The 15,336-nt window shown below is 42.7% G+C and overlaps 1 protein-coding gene across 3 annotated transcripts; it reads right to left on the bottom strand.

Annotated features, from left to right (window-relative positions):
- Nucleotides 1-766: 766 nt before the first annotated feature.
- Nucleotides 767-15,008, bottom strand: CSF2RB (colony stimulating factor 2 receptor beta common subunit). 3 transcript variants are annotated; one of them, XM_017737916.1, is made up of 14 exons: nt 14,741-15,008; nt 13,723-14,022; nt 11,266-11,395; nt 9,112-9,329; nt 8,635-8,783; nt 7,581-7,752; nt 7,358-7,490; nt 7,099-7,259; nt 6,071-6,216; nt 5,796-5,970; nt 4,672-4,762; nt 4,331-4,400; nt 3,446-3,549; nt 767-3,169 (listed from the first exon to the last, which is right to left on the bottom strand). In XM_017737916.1, exons 2-14 carry the CDS (start codon nt 13,784-13,786, stop codon nt 1,966-1,968), a joined length of 2,817 nt encoding a protein of 938 aa, XP_017593405.1. In that variant the 5' UTR covers nt 13,787-14,022; nt 14,741-15,008; the 3' UTR covers nt 767-1,965. The 3 variants fall into 3 exon arrangements, with proteins under 3 accessions (XP_017593405.1, XP_017593406.1, XP_008634639.1); XM_017737917.1 differs by having other exon boundaries at nt 13,723-13,882; XM_008636417.2 differs by having other exon boundaries at nt 9,112-9,296; nt 14,741-15,007.
- Between the last annotated feature and the right edge of the window lie 328 nt (nt 15,009-15,336).

Below are 15,336 nucleotides of genomic sequence, written 5' to 3'. Positions count from 1 at the left end.
GTGATCTTCAGATGATAATATCATCTCTGTGGGATCATAACAAATGTGCTTTTATCTGTAAATCCTTTCACCAAAATCAGCCTCTGCAAATGCCCAGTGAAGTGCAGAGGAACAGAAGGAACAGAGTGCTCTTAGAGTACTTATCACATCTCAGAATACTGATCACAATGCAAATGGGCTTTATCCAAAAGCCATTGAGTTGAATAAAACTTCTCCCACTCATTATTCTTCTTGATTATTAAACCCCAGCAATTCAAGGCCCAGTAAAGTGATGCATATCTAAGATATGAACTCAGATACAATATTTGCATATGAATTTGAACATCTCCTTTTGGGACATGCTTCAATAGAGCACAATTATACAGCCTGGAAGAAATTGTTGTGCCACTCATAAAAGGCCAAAGAAGAGACTAACAAAAAAATACATTGATTACAAAAGGCCTAAATTGAAAATCCCTCAAAGTGTTCATCAGTATTCTCTCCTGGAGGCTGCAACTGCCTGCCTTCTGCTGTCAAGAGCACCAAGCTCAATTCGCACACCTTTCAGATTTAAAATGGTATTTACAAGGGTTAAATTCTCAAAAACCCAAATAATTTCACTATAATTTCTGAATCAGCACAGTCCCATTAACCCAGCAGGAGGAATCGGGTGGCACAGACACAGAACTCATTTTCTCTGTCAAATAATACAGCTGAGTCAGGAGAAAATGTCCTACCTCACATATGGCACAGCTGAACCTATAGAATTTTTTGAGACCTGAGCAAATGAGGTGATAGTAATTTTATTGTAAACACAATATTTTTAACATATGAAAGGAAATATTTATAGGAAGAAATAATATGTTTATTAATACAGATTTTATATTTGAAGAAAAAAAAAGTTTTTTGGAAATCAAGTCCACCTTCAGGTCTGAAGCCAAAGCCTTTTCACTGATTACAGAGTAGCAGTTCTGAACAAATGCTCTTATCTTGCACCACCTTCTTTACAGCAAAACTGGGGGGAAAAGTCTCCTCTTTCTCAACACTCATTATTTAGGGAAAAACAAACCAAACTAAGAATCAATTACATGTTAGGATGAAGTATATAGTGTATAAATGGTCAATGAACTTAAAAGAAAATCATATAGTACTTTAACACTTAGAAATAGAAAAAAACAAGCAGATACAGGCTTGTCCCCTTCCCCAGCATCTCTTCCCTGCCATTTTGTGTTATCTGCCCCACTCCCTCTCACTGAACCTTAGGAGCCCTTGAGTTTTCTTTCAGTAACGTTTCTTCTTCCAAATGGTTCTCTACAACTTGCTTTATGTATCCCAGTAATGTTTCCTTCTTACCCTTTGAATCCACTGTGATATACTGCACATTAACATTAAGAAAGTTTTCCTGGATTTCAACAATTTTTTTTTCTCATTTTTTATTTATGCTTCTGTAACTGTCTGGGGTTTTTTCACCTTAGACAATACCTATTTCATGCCATAGTGGAAAGGCAGCGATATAAAAGTTCCTTGATGACTTTTAGAGCTTTTTTACAAATACACAAAAGTTCAACAAAATTGCTTTTAAGAATATAACTTTTCTTTCCAAGATTTCCAAGCTTGTCATCTTCTGATAGCCTTTCAAATGTTAAGTCTGCATTTCCTGCCATGAGTTTTGCCAAACAATCTGATATAATGGCAAGATGATTGTGATGGGTCACAGGATCATGAGGAGGATAAACTGTTCATCATGGATAAGCCAAAAAGTTTGAAAAACACTAAAGAGCAATATTTGTGTTGTCTTTCATGCCAAATCTGTGAAGGCCACCGAGAATGAGATTGAGCTACTTCAAGTTTTTCAACACATTGGACTGGAAGCTTGAAAATGGAACTGGTGTTTATTTGTTCCTAGGTTTGAAGGTTCCTTTTCACCAGATAATTGCAACCTCTTTCAGTTACCTGTCTCTTTGATATTCATTAATATTTACCCATTTAACAGACTTCTTTGATCCTCAAAGACTGCTGCCAGGAAAAGTAATCATCTGATTTCAGGTTTTTGAAAAGCTGAATGGCCTGTATTTTTTTCCTCTTCCATACATCCTTTTCCTTGCCAGTGATGGATTCATCATCACATATAGGCTTCCCAAGTGTTGTCTCACCGTCAGAAAGTTTCTTGACTTGGTGGTCTTCCTGACTATTGTCCATCTTCATGCTGGATTTTAGGCTCTGGAAGCAATAGTCACCAACCTGGCAGAGGAAAACTGGCTCAGTGCTGTCAGGGTTTAACACCACCAAGTTACCCTCTGACAAAGGCTGCTTTCTAGGAATACCATTTTCCTTCTGTAAGACAGGCAGAGGAATCTCTGTGGGGTTTGATTGTTCATGGAGACCTTCAGGCACAGTAAGATAGTCACCAAACACATCCATGTGCAATTCAGGAGACGAGGTTGGTGCTTGGACTGAAACTGGGATTGTGACACCATTTTTCTCAGGAGAAAACTCATGGCAAGAGTGGTCGCTGGCAGGCTGGGGCTCCTGTGAGCCACAAGGTGATTCCCCAGCTGCGACAAGTGAAGGATGGGTGGAGGTGATGGCTGAGGGCAGTAATGGGCTGTCCGTGGCCATGTACTCCAAGGGGCACTGTTGAGGAGACGTGGTACAGCTGAGAGCCTTTGGAGAGCTCTGCTCTTCTGTTCCCTGGTTGGTCCCTTCCCCACAGGCTGGTGAGACCCACGAGAGTTCTTCCTTGTCATCAAGGTGCTGCATCGTTTCCTTCTGATCTGGGAGCAAGTCCTTTGGAGGAGCTGCTCCTGGCTGTTCTTGCCTCTGTGGGGCCTGGGGAGAGTCTTCCCTTGGGAGTGTCACATACTGAAGGGAAACTGATTTCTTACTGAGCCCCATGGGGTCCATTTTCAGGGTCTCATGTATATCAGGGTGAGAGGACACCACTGGGCTGTACAAGTATGGACCATTGAAATCAAAGCAAGGGATTGCTGTGTGGGAAGCAATACTTGCATCAGCACTGTTTCTCCTAGAAATGGGAAAGGAATGACCAGCATTCTGACTTGAGCAGACAACTGGGGCATGCTCTGACTCATTTAAAGCTTGGTATGAGTTCTGTAGGTCCAGTGTAACAGGGGAAACATCTGTCTTTTGAGTCTGCTCTTCAAGGCACTCTGCCAAAGTCTTCGCCTGCCTGAATGTGGGAAAGTTAAAAGTTGCTCATGAGAGAGATTATTGTGGTAAACAAGAAATATAAACCAATTTTAGTTGAAAACACACATAGCTACACACAGGCTTAGAAAAAATTTTCTTGCAGATGCAGTTACCCATTTAGCAAAAAATTGAATCTCCTCCTCAAAAGAAACTTGTATGGGATTTTTAGTGACAGAACATTTGATTATGTCCTGCCGTGACACAGTGAGGTCTTAGAGACCATCCACAGTGTCACTATTATGTGCTGTTCACTTACCTGTCCACGACTTGAAGGAAGCTAGGCTGCTCCATCTTCTCTGAAAAGTTGTATTTGTTGAAGTCCAGCTGGTTGCTTGTTGGCCAACTTCCCAAGTGTCCTTTCTGAAAATGAAAAAGCAGACATGACCAAAGAGCAGTATCCCACTGGCAGTAGAATCAAGAACTGTACGTTCCTCGTGGACAAAGAAAACAAATAGGAGAGCCTATAGCACCCAGTGACAGGGATACAACTTCACTAATACAACTCAAAGGTGTGTTCAGCTCTTCAGAAGATGGTTTGTTCAAACCCGTATTGCCTTACCACTGACCTAAACAAGTACTCAGTGAGCCAACTAGGAAAGATGCCCTCCTAAACTTGTTATTTGTGAATAGAGGACTTGAGGGATTTGATAGTAGGTGGTTTTCTTGGCCACAGTGATCATGAAATGATTGAGTTTAAAATTTTCAGAGTAATGGGAAGAAAGAAAAAGGAACAGTAGGACTGCTACTCTGGATTTCAAGAGAGCAAACTTCAAGCTGTTCAGGGAGCTACTTGGCAGTATCCCCTAGGAACCTGCTTTTGAGAGTTGGTGAGTCCACAAGTGCTGGGCAGGTTTTAAGAACCCCCTTTAAAAGCACAGGAGCAGGAAATTTTAGAGTACTGAAAATTTTTCTACTTTGATTTTAAATCACAGTTGTGCTGACAAGCACAGCACAAAGAGGTCTGCTAAATATAAGAGCACTGTTACATTGAGTAGGACCAGAATTTCTCCTAAAAACAAGCAATAGATAAATGAAGATATCTGTTCGTTGTGGACTAGAAAACAAGAAGAGCTCTTATGATTATTGGAAGTCCTGAAAAAGAGAGAAATAATGAACCCTTCAAGATACAGTTCCCTCTTACCCCCAGGTAGCTCTGGATCAGGAGACTCTTGCTGGGGTTTGGAATCTTTTCCTCCCACATTTTCTTCTTCCTGCAACAAGAACACAGTTTTCAAGAGTTGCTTCTCAACATGACTGCCACCAGAAAAGGCTGCACCCCATACAGCGTGCTGCTCAGCACAGCAAGGCACAACCGAGGCACTTGCACAGCACCACCCAACCCTCTCCCTTGCACAGCCATGCACAAGGCTGCCCACCAAGGCCCATCTCCACACAAACCTCTCTCCTGGGGGACAAGAAGTGCCTCAGACTTTATGCCACCCACACGGGCTGCTAAGCCTCCTTGTTGCAGCACAAGCCTACCTGAGGAAATACTTAAAGCTGCAATAAGCAGCTATCAGCAAAGAGATGATGACAGCTGGGAGGATCACTGGGAGAACCACAGGTGACAGAACTGAAACAGAGAAAAGAGAAAAAGCTGGATACCTGTAGAGTGGCTGTTTCCTGCAACAGGTTTTTCACTCTGGTCACTATTCATCAGAAGAGATCAGGGAATGTGATATGTGGAGGGGCAGGATCTTAAGACCTTCGAACTGTTGGGATATCCTCCAAAGTGGGACAGGTCAAACATGACCTGAACAGTGTACTGACCAAAGGAGTTCATTGTTTCCTTTACTGATTCACTTCTTAAGCTTTTACTGACATCAGAATTAAACAATTTAAGCTAATAAAAAGATGGTTATGAACCTTACTCCACCATGAACAATAAGCGTGCCTTCAGACATCTTAAGTCTGCCTGACTCTGTACATTTCTGAGGAAATGGGGTCTCTGAGATTTTCTAAGAGCTGCTAACCTGATAACAGCCACAACAGCACACTAATTTCTTCCTGAATACACACATAAAAATTTGCCCATGGTATAACCACTACAACCTTTCTCAGGACAAACCACGTAAGATCATATTAATTTGGGCAAAAGATTGTATGATGGCAGATATTCTGCCTCTAAGTCCAGAAACAGCAAAAACATGTAAAGATTTTATCTCCAGCAGACTCCACTGTGTGTTTTACACAATCTTATAGTCACTCTGCAAATATAAAAAGCTGATGGCTTATGTTCTATCTTCTTAAAGTATCAGGCTCTCTAATCACTGACAGCAGAATGGACTACTGGAATCAGAAAACAAAGATAATCATTTGGGCAGAATGTCTTTGATTCTTTCTCCATGTGGAAAACTCTATGGTTAGCTGTACTCACCTTAGTAGGACAAGTAGGAAAGAAGCTTAAGAGGTCACTCGCCTCCTTCCGTAGCATTGTTGCTGTACTGCAAGGATGCAGGCAGGGCAGCCCCTTTGGTAAGTGACTCCAACTAGACCATGGCTGCATCTCACTCCAACCCCATCAGAGAGAATGTTTTATACTAAAGAGCCATTCCAGCCATTAACAGTCCACCAAAACCTGACAGAAGCAGCTGCATGAAAATTACCATTCTCAGTCTTCCAGGTGAACTCCTCACTCCATTCGCTCCAAGGTCCCTCATATTCCGGAGGTGTATTCACCCTTGCACGCATTTTCCCCCTATACTCTGTAGATGCTGCCAGCATCTGCAGGGTGAAGATGAAGGGAGGTTCATCATTGCTGATATTTAACTCCTGGAGAGTCTGGGAAGAGGGGATGAACACCAGTGACAGAGGTGAGAAGAACTGCCTTTCCATTTGACCAGCAGAGAAATATTCAGGACTCTTGCACTTTGTAAGTTACCTTTTCATATCGGTTGTTTTCCCAGTACTTGACTTGGTATCTCTGTCTTATGAAGCTGTAATTCAATTTGTGTTTTATCCACCTTAGTTCATACTCTTGGTTCTCTGTTGCTGTTACTGACACATTTGCAGGCGGCAGCACCTGAACTGGAACACACTGAATGAATGTCTCAGAGCACTTACCAACCTACCGGTCCAGTTCTCTATTTCCACATTGTGAATCATTTCCAGGGACTGAAAACAAAGTTGGTTTGTGCAATGTAAAATGGCTCAGCTTTTTGACATTTCTTAACTCTCCACATCTTCCTTTTGTAGTCAAATACAATAAACCAGTAGACCACTAAATAACAGAAAATCCATACCCGTGAATACTGACAGCACTCCTTGTGTACAGAAAAACAGCAAAGCAGTAGTTGAAATATCTGTGCTGGTCCACCACATTTCCAGAAATTTTCAGCTCTCTTGGAGCTACCTCCTGGTATTTTCACCCACTGCAGGAGCTGTCCTAGTTTTAGAGTTTGAAAAGTCACCCAAATACCTTCAGAGACATGCAGGCAGAGATGACCCATATGGTGCACCTCACTGGGCAAAGGATTCCTACCTCATCTAGTGTTCCAGGGGCCACTGTACAAATCCACAAGAGCTCACTGGCTTCTTGAGAAATCACATAGTGACACACTCCTACTCCCCACAAACACCTCTCACCACAGTTCCCTGTCACCTGGGACACTCATGAATGTGAATCACAGAGAAGTCAGCAGGGTGGCAAATGCTCACTGAGAAGCTCTGGGTCACAACCTGAATTTCTGCACAACAGTTTCCATCACTGTCACCTTCCTCAGAGTAACAAGGTACTCCGCACCTACATCCCAGAGCTCTGGCCTGATACAGTTCCTTTCTTCATCAGTGATTGTTTCTTCCATTTCCCACTTACTTTTCCTCATCATCACTGTCCTCTGCCCCTCTTGCTCAAACAGGCATCTCTCCAAGAAGCAAGAAGGAGAAGCAAGAAACAACACAGAAACTCACTGTTTTTGTAGGCTTCAATCAGCTTCTCCTCCGTCTTGGCCCGGACAGACACATGGTACTGGCTCTGGCTGTTGGAATTACTAACAGGGATCTCACAGCTCTGGACCACATATGGGGTGTGGGGCAAAGTCTTCTCATGCACAGGAGAGCACTCCTCTTCTCTGAGGGGATAAAAGAGGATGAATGAAATCAGGGGAATGGGACAGGCAGAAGCCCCATGAGAGAGGCACAGACATGCTGCCGTGGGCAGAGCGCGTACTCTGATGCTGGGGTGGCCCTGAAGAACAAGCTGAAGAGGACAGAGGTGGTGATCACTTTCTTCACTTCCCAGCTGCATGTCAGACGATCTCCACCATTGAAGAGGCAGCGAAGGTTCCTGGGCTGAAGGCCACCTTCAGACAACACAAGTGCGAGGTAAGTGACAGGAAAGTTCTGTCTTCTCAGCTTCCAACCCTGCATGGCCCCACTCCATCCCACACTACCTTCAGGGGTCTTCCATGACACCTCTGTGCTCCACTCGCTGTACTGCCCAGAGAAGCCACTGGCCTGCCCTGGTCTGGCTCGCACACGGGCAACGTAGCTGCTCCCTGGGACAAGGTCCTCACGGCTGAGACTGCAATGTGTGGTGTTGGAGAGCAAGAGCAAGGCAGCTTCCTGTTGTTGGGAGAGAGTGGGGAGAGGAAGGGACGGAGGAAATTGGGGAGTCAGGGAATGGAGAGGTGGAAGGAAGACAGGGAAAGAGTGAGAGGAGTTGACTGCCAGGCTGCATCTCCAACAGTCCCACATGTGTGATGGTCCGTGCACAGGCTGCCATGTGGTGTTTCCTCATTCCCACACAAGAGGGGCTGAAGCAGCACAGTGCAGGAAGGGTGGGGCATGGCCATTGTCAGGCACAATCTCTCCCCGCAGCAAGTAGCAAACTCCTGCAGCTTGCAAAGTCCAGACTGTCTTCAGCTCCAGCTACACAAGTTCATAGCACTGCTCAGTGCAGAATTATGTGGGAATCGGGCCAAGACACTTCCCTTAAAATCTAAAGATCAGGCTGACAGGTACAGAGCAGAAACATATGCAGATCTAGGGGAACGATAGGGCAGAGGATATGGACTCCTAAAAACTTAGAAAAAAAACAATATCCATAAAAAAGAAAAACCCAAAACATATCTGTCTCAAAGGGGGAGCAACTTCAAATGTATTTTGCTGTTTTCCCCACATGAACCCACAGCATCCTGTTAGAACGTGATTTAATTCAGTTTAAGAGGGATTCAGGGCAAAATCAACTCCAACTTGAATCCAAGTACAGTGGTTGGGGGTTTGTTTGAGTGGAGAAGAAATCTTTGCATTCAGTTCAGCATTCAGTTCAAGACAAATGGTATTTCACTGGGCAAGTCACTTGCAAACAGAAAGAGAGCCCCTTCTACCTGACCCAAAACAACACTTGTTGTATCGCCTCACAGTCCCCGAGAATGGAAAGACCACAGACTTTCAACTGCCCAAAATGGTGCAGCCCAAACCAGGACAGCTCAGCTCTGCTCTTACCTCCCAGGACTCCCACTCCCGCTTGTAAGTGACTTCAAACTCCAGTGCATTGCCCAACCCTTGGCTTCCATTGGCTGTTCTCCAGGTCAGCAAGAAGTCTCCTGATGTCATCAAGGTGACTGAGAGGTTTTGAGGTGGGAGGGGCTGAACTGGAAGGTGAAGGTACAACATGTGAGAGGAGATAATGCAGAAAGGACACAAAGAGGGGAAGAAAACATCTAGGTAAGCTTCCCCATTTCCAGAGTATCTTATCCCTGACACATCAAGTACCTCCTGCTTGACCAGCTCCTGAGATGATACCAGGTCCAGCTGCTCCCAGAAACTTGCCTTCTCCTCTCCCTGCCCAACCCTCTCAATGTGGAACTCTTTGGTAGTTTTCACAATGGAAGTGCAATTCAATTCCAGCTGAACAGCAAATACACTCCCAAAAATCCTCAGAATTCATTGAAAAATGAGAATTTGGTATTTAAGCCTTACCATTTTGGAAAAGATCAACATCCAGTTTCGCTTGAAGCACCTTGTTAGGTCTGAAGCCATACCAATGATCTACCCCTATTCCAAAATGTTCTGTAGTGTTGCGGCAGACCCAGTGCACATACACGTCTGGAGCTTCATGTAAGTCATTCTCTGTCTGGCGTTTGCAAAACATGTCCTTGTCCTCCCTGTGTGCAAAAAAAGTGGTCTGATCTGAAGACCTGTAGGTAGTGCAAAATTAAACACTTGAAAGCAATTTCATCCCATCCTGCTGTTATAATTGACTAAGGCACTTATATCCCCTTCTCCCTGTACCTATTAGTCCTGGTTTGTGTCAGTTAGTATGAGAAATATTTTTAACACTGGAATTTTGCCTCCCCATTTCGAAGCCGTGCAGCAGAATGTTATGGTACCAGTTCATTTTTGTTACTTTTTAGGCTAGCTCTATATAATCTCATATTTTTAGATGAGAAATAATATAATGAAAATTAACGTCATGTAAATACACCTTTTATTCAGAGTGAAAGGCAGTAAAGATCCTAAGCTGCTTGAAGACTTTCATTTTGCAGTACCAGAAAAACACTCAGAAAAAGATTCTCAACCAAAATGTACTTCTGTGTCCTTAGTAGTTCTGTTCTGCCAAGGGACCTTGAGTATTCATTAAAGATTTCATCCACAATGTTAATCATCCTTTCAGATGGCCTTTCTCCAGGCCAAGTAGCATCATGAAAATTAGAAACTATTTTTTAAACTAGGCAGGAGAGGATAATCTTTGTGTGGTTGCAGTAGCCTTAGCTGCTGGAGAGATGCATTGCTTCTTTATGTACCCTCTGGAATTTTGTTTGTGCTTATGGCCTCATGCCCAGTATATTATCTTGTTCCAGCTCAGATGAGAAATATTAAGTTGTGAATATTTAAGGCCAAATACTCTCTTCCAGGATAGGATGGAGTCTTCTAGCCAACTATATGTCAGCAAGCATTATTCAGCACTACTGCTATTTTTGTAAGTTGGGTATCAGCAAGGAAGCCAGGGATATTGCTGAAGTATGGATTGGACACTGCAGTGTGTGTGTACCCTCAAGCAAAAGAGTCAGCCCAAGGGGTGTGAAGCCGTGAGGTTACTTCTATCTACTCACCAGCATTACCTTACAGTTTGGGATTTAGTCAACTATTCTTCACCCATGAGCTGATCCTGTTTAAATGTTGGCCATTTTGATTTCAGCTGTGTGACTGTCCATGCTTAATACCTGCTTGTCTGATTAGTTCACCTCAGTTAAGTTTCATGATCCACACACTTCATCATGTAACAATGTTCCAGAGAATCATCCAAAGGTCCAAGTAACTTTATATCATCTTTCCCCAGAAGTATTTAACTTCAAGGTCCTGCTCCAAAGTCCTTCCACTGTTTTCATCTGCTTTTAGGTCTCTTAATTCCCTCTTGTTTGCAATAAAATCAAGAGTTCTTCCTCTTTCCTTTTCTTCCTGTATCCCTAGACTCTAAATAATTTTCTTCTCAACTATCTATCTTTGCCTTCCTCTGTCCCTTAACTATTCCTCCATTTCTGTCCTTCCTTATCTTCCCCATTGATCCAGTCTGGTGATTCGGTTTCCTTTTCAAAAGGAAACAGATGTAACAGAGAGATACTGTCATAAACACACCGGTATCTCTGGGAGGAAAACTGATGGCACAGATAGAGAACTTACCAGTCCTCTCTACCTAATAAATATACGGTCTATACATATCTCTCAAAAGTTATCAAAACCACACTCTCAGTGATGCTCCTAAATGGGCAAAATGACGGGAGGAATGTCTCCTCCCTTTAGGGTTTACAAACGGTACTTACACTTGTTCTGACACTTCCTTCTCCCCTAATGCTGTTTATTAACATCCTATATGCCCCATCTTATTTCATATCTATGATCCTACAACAAAATTACAGAAAATAATTGTAAAGGTGATAAAAAGAATTCCACTGGCATAGCCCATTCATTTCTCTCTTCCTGGATGAGGCCTCAGAAGCAGGCACAACTTTTGCTTCAGTCAGAAAAAGAGGTGGATGTGCTTTCTGAAAACCTGACTGCTGGTCCCCAGGATTCCAAGTAATGGCCAATTTCCCTTTGTACTTTTATCTAGCTCAGCACATTTCAGGTACTTACATTATAATATTATCCCTTTGGTAAAGAACCATAGCAACAAGGTCATGAGCCTCTGAATGCTCCATCCATGTGCAGGTCACCTTTGAGTTGTAATCATTGTAGCAGTTCAAGCTTTTCATTGGGATACTCTCTGGGAAAGGAATTCAGGCAAAAAAGATGCAGTGATTAAAAATATAAATGGTGAGAGATAGCAGGAGGTACAGAATGGGTAAGGCACTGATAACAGTACTCTCCTCCTGGCACCAGAAAATGGAATAGAATAGAATAGAATAGAATAGAATAGAATAGACTCATAGAATTGTTTGGGTTGGAAGGGACCTTAAAGATCATGTGGTTCCAAGCCTCCTGCCATGGGCAGGGACACCTTCCACTGCACCACTTTGCTCAGAGCCCCATCCAGTGTGGCCCTGAATATCTCCAGGCATGACTCAGTGAAAATATGTGCAGAGTTGTGACCATTCTGCACATCTCCACGAGTGTCCATACCAAGGTACAACTAACAACAATTAAGTGAACTCTTTGTGCGTGCAAGGCATACAGTTCTAGCCAAGGTATCACTTTTCAAACACTGAATATTTCCAAGGATTAGTAGATACCATGACCAGCAGACATATGGTGATCATCTCATCCTTGCGTGTTGGTGTGTGGACTGCTTTGCTATTAACTTCCTAGTAAAGTTTATAATGCTAGAAAGGTGTATTTAAAAGTGAGATGCTCTGGGAATAGTCTTGTTATGACTCAGAAGAATGTCCAAACTAATTTGTTGGAACTAGATTTATGATCCAGAGATGGCCAGACCTCTCATCAAGGATATTTTTTGTTTTAAGTTCACAACTGTGAAGTTGAAAAATACAGACTGCCTCTGGCATATGCATTATGAAGCAAGGTGCTTTCTTATGCTTCCTTATTTTCTCTTAAGGTAATATCCACGCTGCACTATTGGGATATTGCACCTTCAGATGACAAAGATGACAGTGTGCATACGTGAGTGTGCTCTCTCAAATAATTTTTCTTGATGAGAGCTGTAATCAGCTTGTTTGAGGGGCTTTTTACAGGCCAAAACCCATCAGAACAGAATGATGCTGTCTTAGTCAGCAGGCATAAGAGGGACCTTACTTTGATCTTCTACGAAAACCAGTACAAAGTAAGTTCTGCTGTATTCCTTGCACAACCAGGAAATGGAGCATCCCACATAGAAAAGGATGGTCTGAATATAGGGCTAAGGCTCAGAATGCCAAGAACCCAGTCTGACCTACACTGTAATACCTTTTCCCTAAGAGATCTCAAAGGAAGATTTCCTGCAATTGATGCTGGGCCAGGCAGCACAACTTGTCCAGCTACTGCAGACATGAGGTATCTGCATTAGAAAAGGGGCACAGCTCCTGACAACACTCTTTTTCTGCTGTCTTTAGGATACCTACAGGCCTAGTCTTGTTGCAGATACGGTGCACTTCCTATTCCCAGCTCTGTTAAATCAAATTAGAGGGCAGGGAAGGGCAGGGCATGGAAGGGCAGGGCAGGGAAGGGAAGGGAAGGGAAAAGGGAAAAGGGAAAAGGGAAAAGGGAAAAGGGAAAAGGGAAAAGGGAAAAGGGAAAAGGGAAAAGGGAAAAGGGAAAAGGGAAAAGGGAAAAGGGAAAAGGGAAAAGGGAAAAGGGAAAAGGGAAAAGGGAAAAGGGAAAAGGGAAAAGGGAAAAGGGAAAAGGGAAAAGGGAAAAGGGAAAAGGGAAAAGGGAAAAGGGAAAAGGGAAAAGGGAAAAGGGAAAAGGGAAAAGGGAAAAGGGAAAAGGGAAAAGGGAAAAGGGAAAAGGGAAAAGGGAAAAGGAAAAAGCGAAAAGGGAAAAGGGAAAAGGGAAAAGGGAAAAGGGAAAAGGGAAAAGGGAAAAGGGAAAAGGGAAAAGGGAAAAGGGAAAAGGGAAAAGGGAAAAGGGAAAAGGGAAAAGAAAAAAGGAGAAAGAAGCTCTCGTTGCATAAGAAAGGAAACAAAAGCAATGGATATGGCAGATGGTCGCTTTATCTGTCAGCTATTCCGCAAGAAGAAAATCAGGTCATCTGGATTTTCCTGTTGGTAGCCCCACCACACTGTCTTGTGTCTGGCCACATGTCCCTACTCTTGTGCACTACCATCTGAATTATGCAGCCCTTCATTTTCCTATGTTTTATCAGGGTCTAGCCCCCCTTCCATTCACTCGTTATCCAATCAGCTTGTTAATCTCATCCATTTATACAGTATTTCACCTGTGCATACCACCAACATACAACTGATTTGTCTGCACATGCACCTGCCACATGCTGGTTTTGATCAGGATGTCTGTTCTCTTACGGCTTAGAAAACAGGAGAAGAAGGAAGAAGAAAAGCAAGCAGAAAAGGAGGAAGAGCATTAGCTGAAGGAAGGAGACAGATACAAAAAGAAAGGCAATAATGGAAGGATTAAAGAGAATATAAATTTGAATCTCACCTCGAATGGCTTGAACACGGAAGGCCAAATACAGATTCAGCAGCAGGATGAAAACCTCTTTCATGTTGATACTGTCCTTTGCATACAGGCTTGATCCTAACTCAGAATTTCAGAGTTTTCATTGCCCGCTGGCTACTCTCTTGCCCTGCTTACTGTGGAGCTGTTTGTTTTTGTTTCACAGAAAGAGAAGTAAAACTGAATAAGGGAACTTCTTTAAGATCACGTTGAAGTGACATTCAGAAAGAACTTCTCCCTAGCATTTATTGTAGGACAAAGTCCATGTCTTCTCGTTGCATGTTGCTACAACACAAGCAAAGAATGAAGTAAATGTACATTTCCAAGGAAGTGCAGGGGTTTAGTCAGCTGAGTAGCAACAAGAAAAAAATCCTAATCTGTGATGAAAAGTCATCCTTAAAATTAATTTCATTCTTTTGCTCTTTATGCTTAAAGCCTTCCAAATGAACCACAACAGTGGTTAATTTCCTTAAAAATATTATCTCAACCACATAGTTCCTAGGAGCTATAGTGGTTGAATTTCCATATTCATTCACTTTGAGAGTTTCCTTCAACATTTTCTAGGTGCCCCACAAACAAGTTGCAAATTTTAGACATAATACCAAAGAAATTTAAATTCTTGCTTTTCTTTTCTTTTCTTTTCTTTTCTGGTGATTGTAGAAGAGCAGATGGAGCAGTTCCAGAACCACGGACCACGCTGTTCAATACCGGAATTTAAATCCTTTTGGCCATCTCTCATTGCTCTCAAAATCATAATAAACACACCTACTCAAGCACATTACAGATCTGAGAGTTTTTTCTACTTTAGGAGAGCATGGAAAAACTCCTTCTAAATTTCTATTGACTTTTAGATTCCTGAATGCCACTTCCTTGCAGCAGAAATGTCTGGCTGAGTCCTTGAATAAATCATTACAGCTAAGAAATCCCTCAGTAACTCACAAGTCCTTGTATGAGAGCAGACTCTGCCATTATGCTTCCCCCAGAAAGGAAGCCATTCCCTTACCTGGATCCAGGGATGTCTGTGAGGCAGATGATTCAACCTGATGGGTGACTCTCCCTGTCCATCCTCCCTCCACAGCACCAGAATCCTCTGATGCAGAAATCAGCAAACCCACACTTGCCTAGAACTGGAGACAGAAGTATAAACCAACCACAGGATTTTTTTGGCAAGTTAGTCTTCAAAATAACTGCTACATCTTTTGTGAACCTCAAATGCCACTTTCAGAGAAGCTGACACCTCCCCTATCAAGGAAGGTCTGTGCAATTGCACAAAATAGGAAGTCTGTACTTCCTATTTTAGCCCCCAAAGCACGCATGTAGATGGGACTGTTAGGTTAACTGGGAAGGGAGGGAAAGGAAGTTTGTCATTGCCAATCTGTGTGTTAGCAATTACCAGATCATGAGACTAATGTATTTTAAGAAGAGAAAGGACTGACTGGAGCAGAAATAAGAAAGATAAAGAAAGAGCTTTCTGTTTTTCACTCCAGTGCTGTTTCTTGCTTTACTCTAGACTTAGCAGGGATCCCTCTGAGCTTTTGTTTGTACATCTATATTGGGGGAGAGTGAACTACCTTTATCTCTGCAACTCTTTATTTTGAG

The sequence above is a fragment of the Corvus brachyrhynchos genome, unplaced genomic scaffold (genome assembly GCF_000691975.1).
Source record: "Corvus brachyrhynchos isolate BGI_N302 unplaced genomic scaffold, ASM69197v1 scaffold56, whole genome shotgun sequence".
Taxonomy (NCBI): domain Eukaryota; kingdom Metazoa; phylum Chordata; class Aves; order Passeriformes; family Corvidae; genus Corvus; species Corvus brachyrhynchos.
Note: the sequence above shows the minus strand (reverse complement) of the source record. Positions and strands in the feature narration are given on the sequence as shown.

Coding starts and splice junctions, on each gene's coding strand:
- CSF2RB (XM_017737916.1), bottom strand. CDS start 13,786: ATGAAAGAGGTTTTCATCCTGCTGCTGAATCTGTATTTGGCCTTCCGT. Junction 7,491..7,580: donor GTCATGGAAGACCCCTGAAG/GTAGTGTGGGAT, acceptor TGTTGTCTGAAG/GTGGCCTTCAGCCCAGGAAC. Junction 4,763..5,795: donor CACCTGGAAGACTGAGAATG/GTAATTTTCATG, acceptor TCTCTGTTTCAG/TTCTGTCACCTGTGGTTCTC.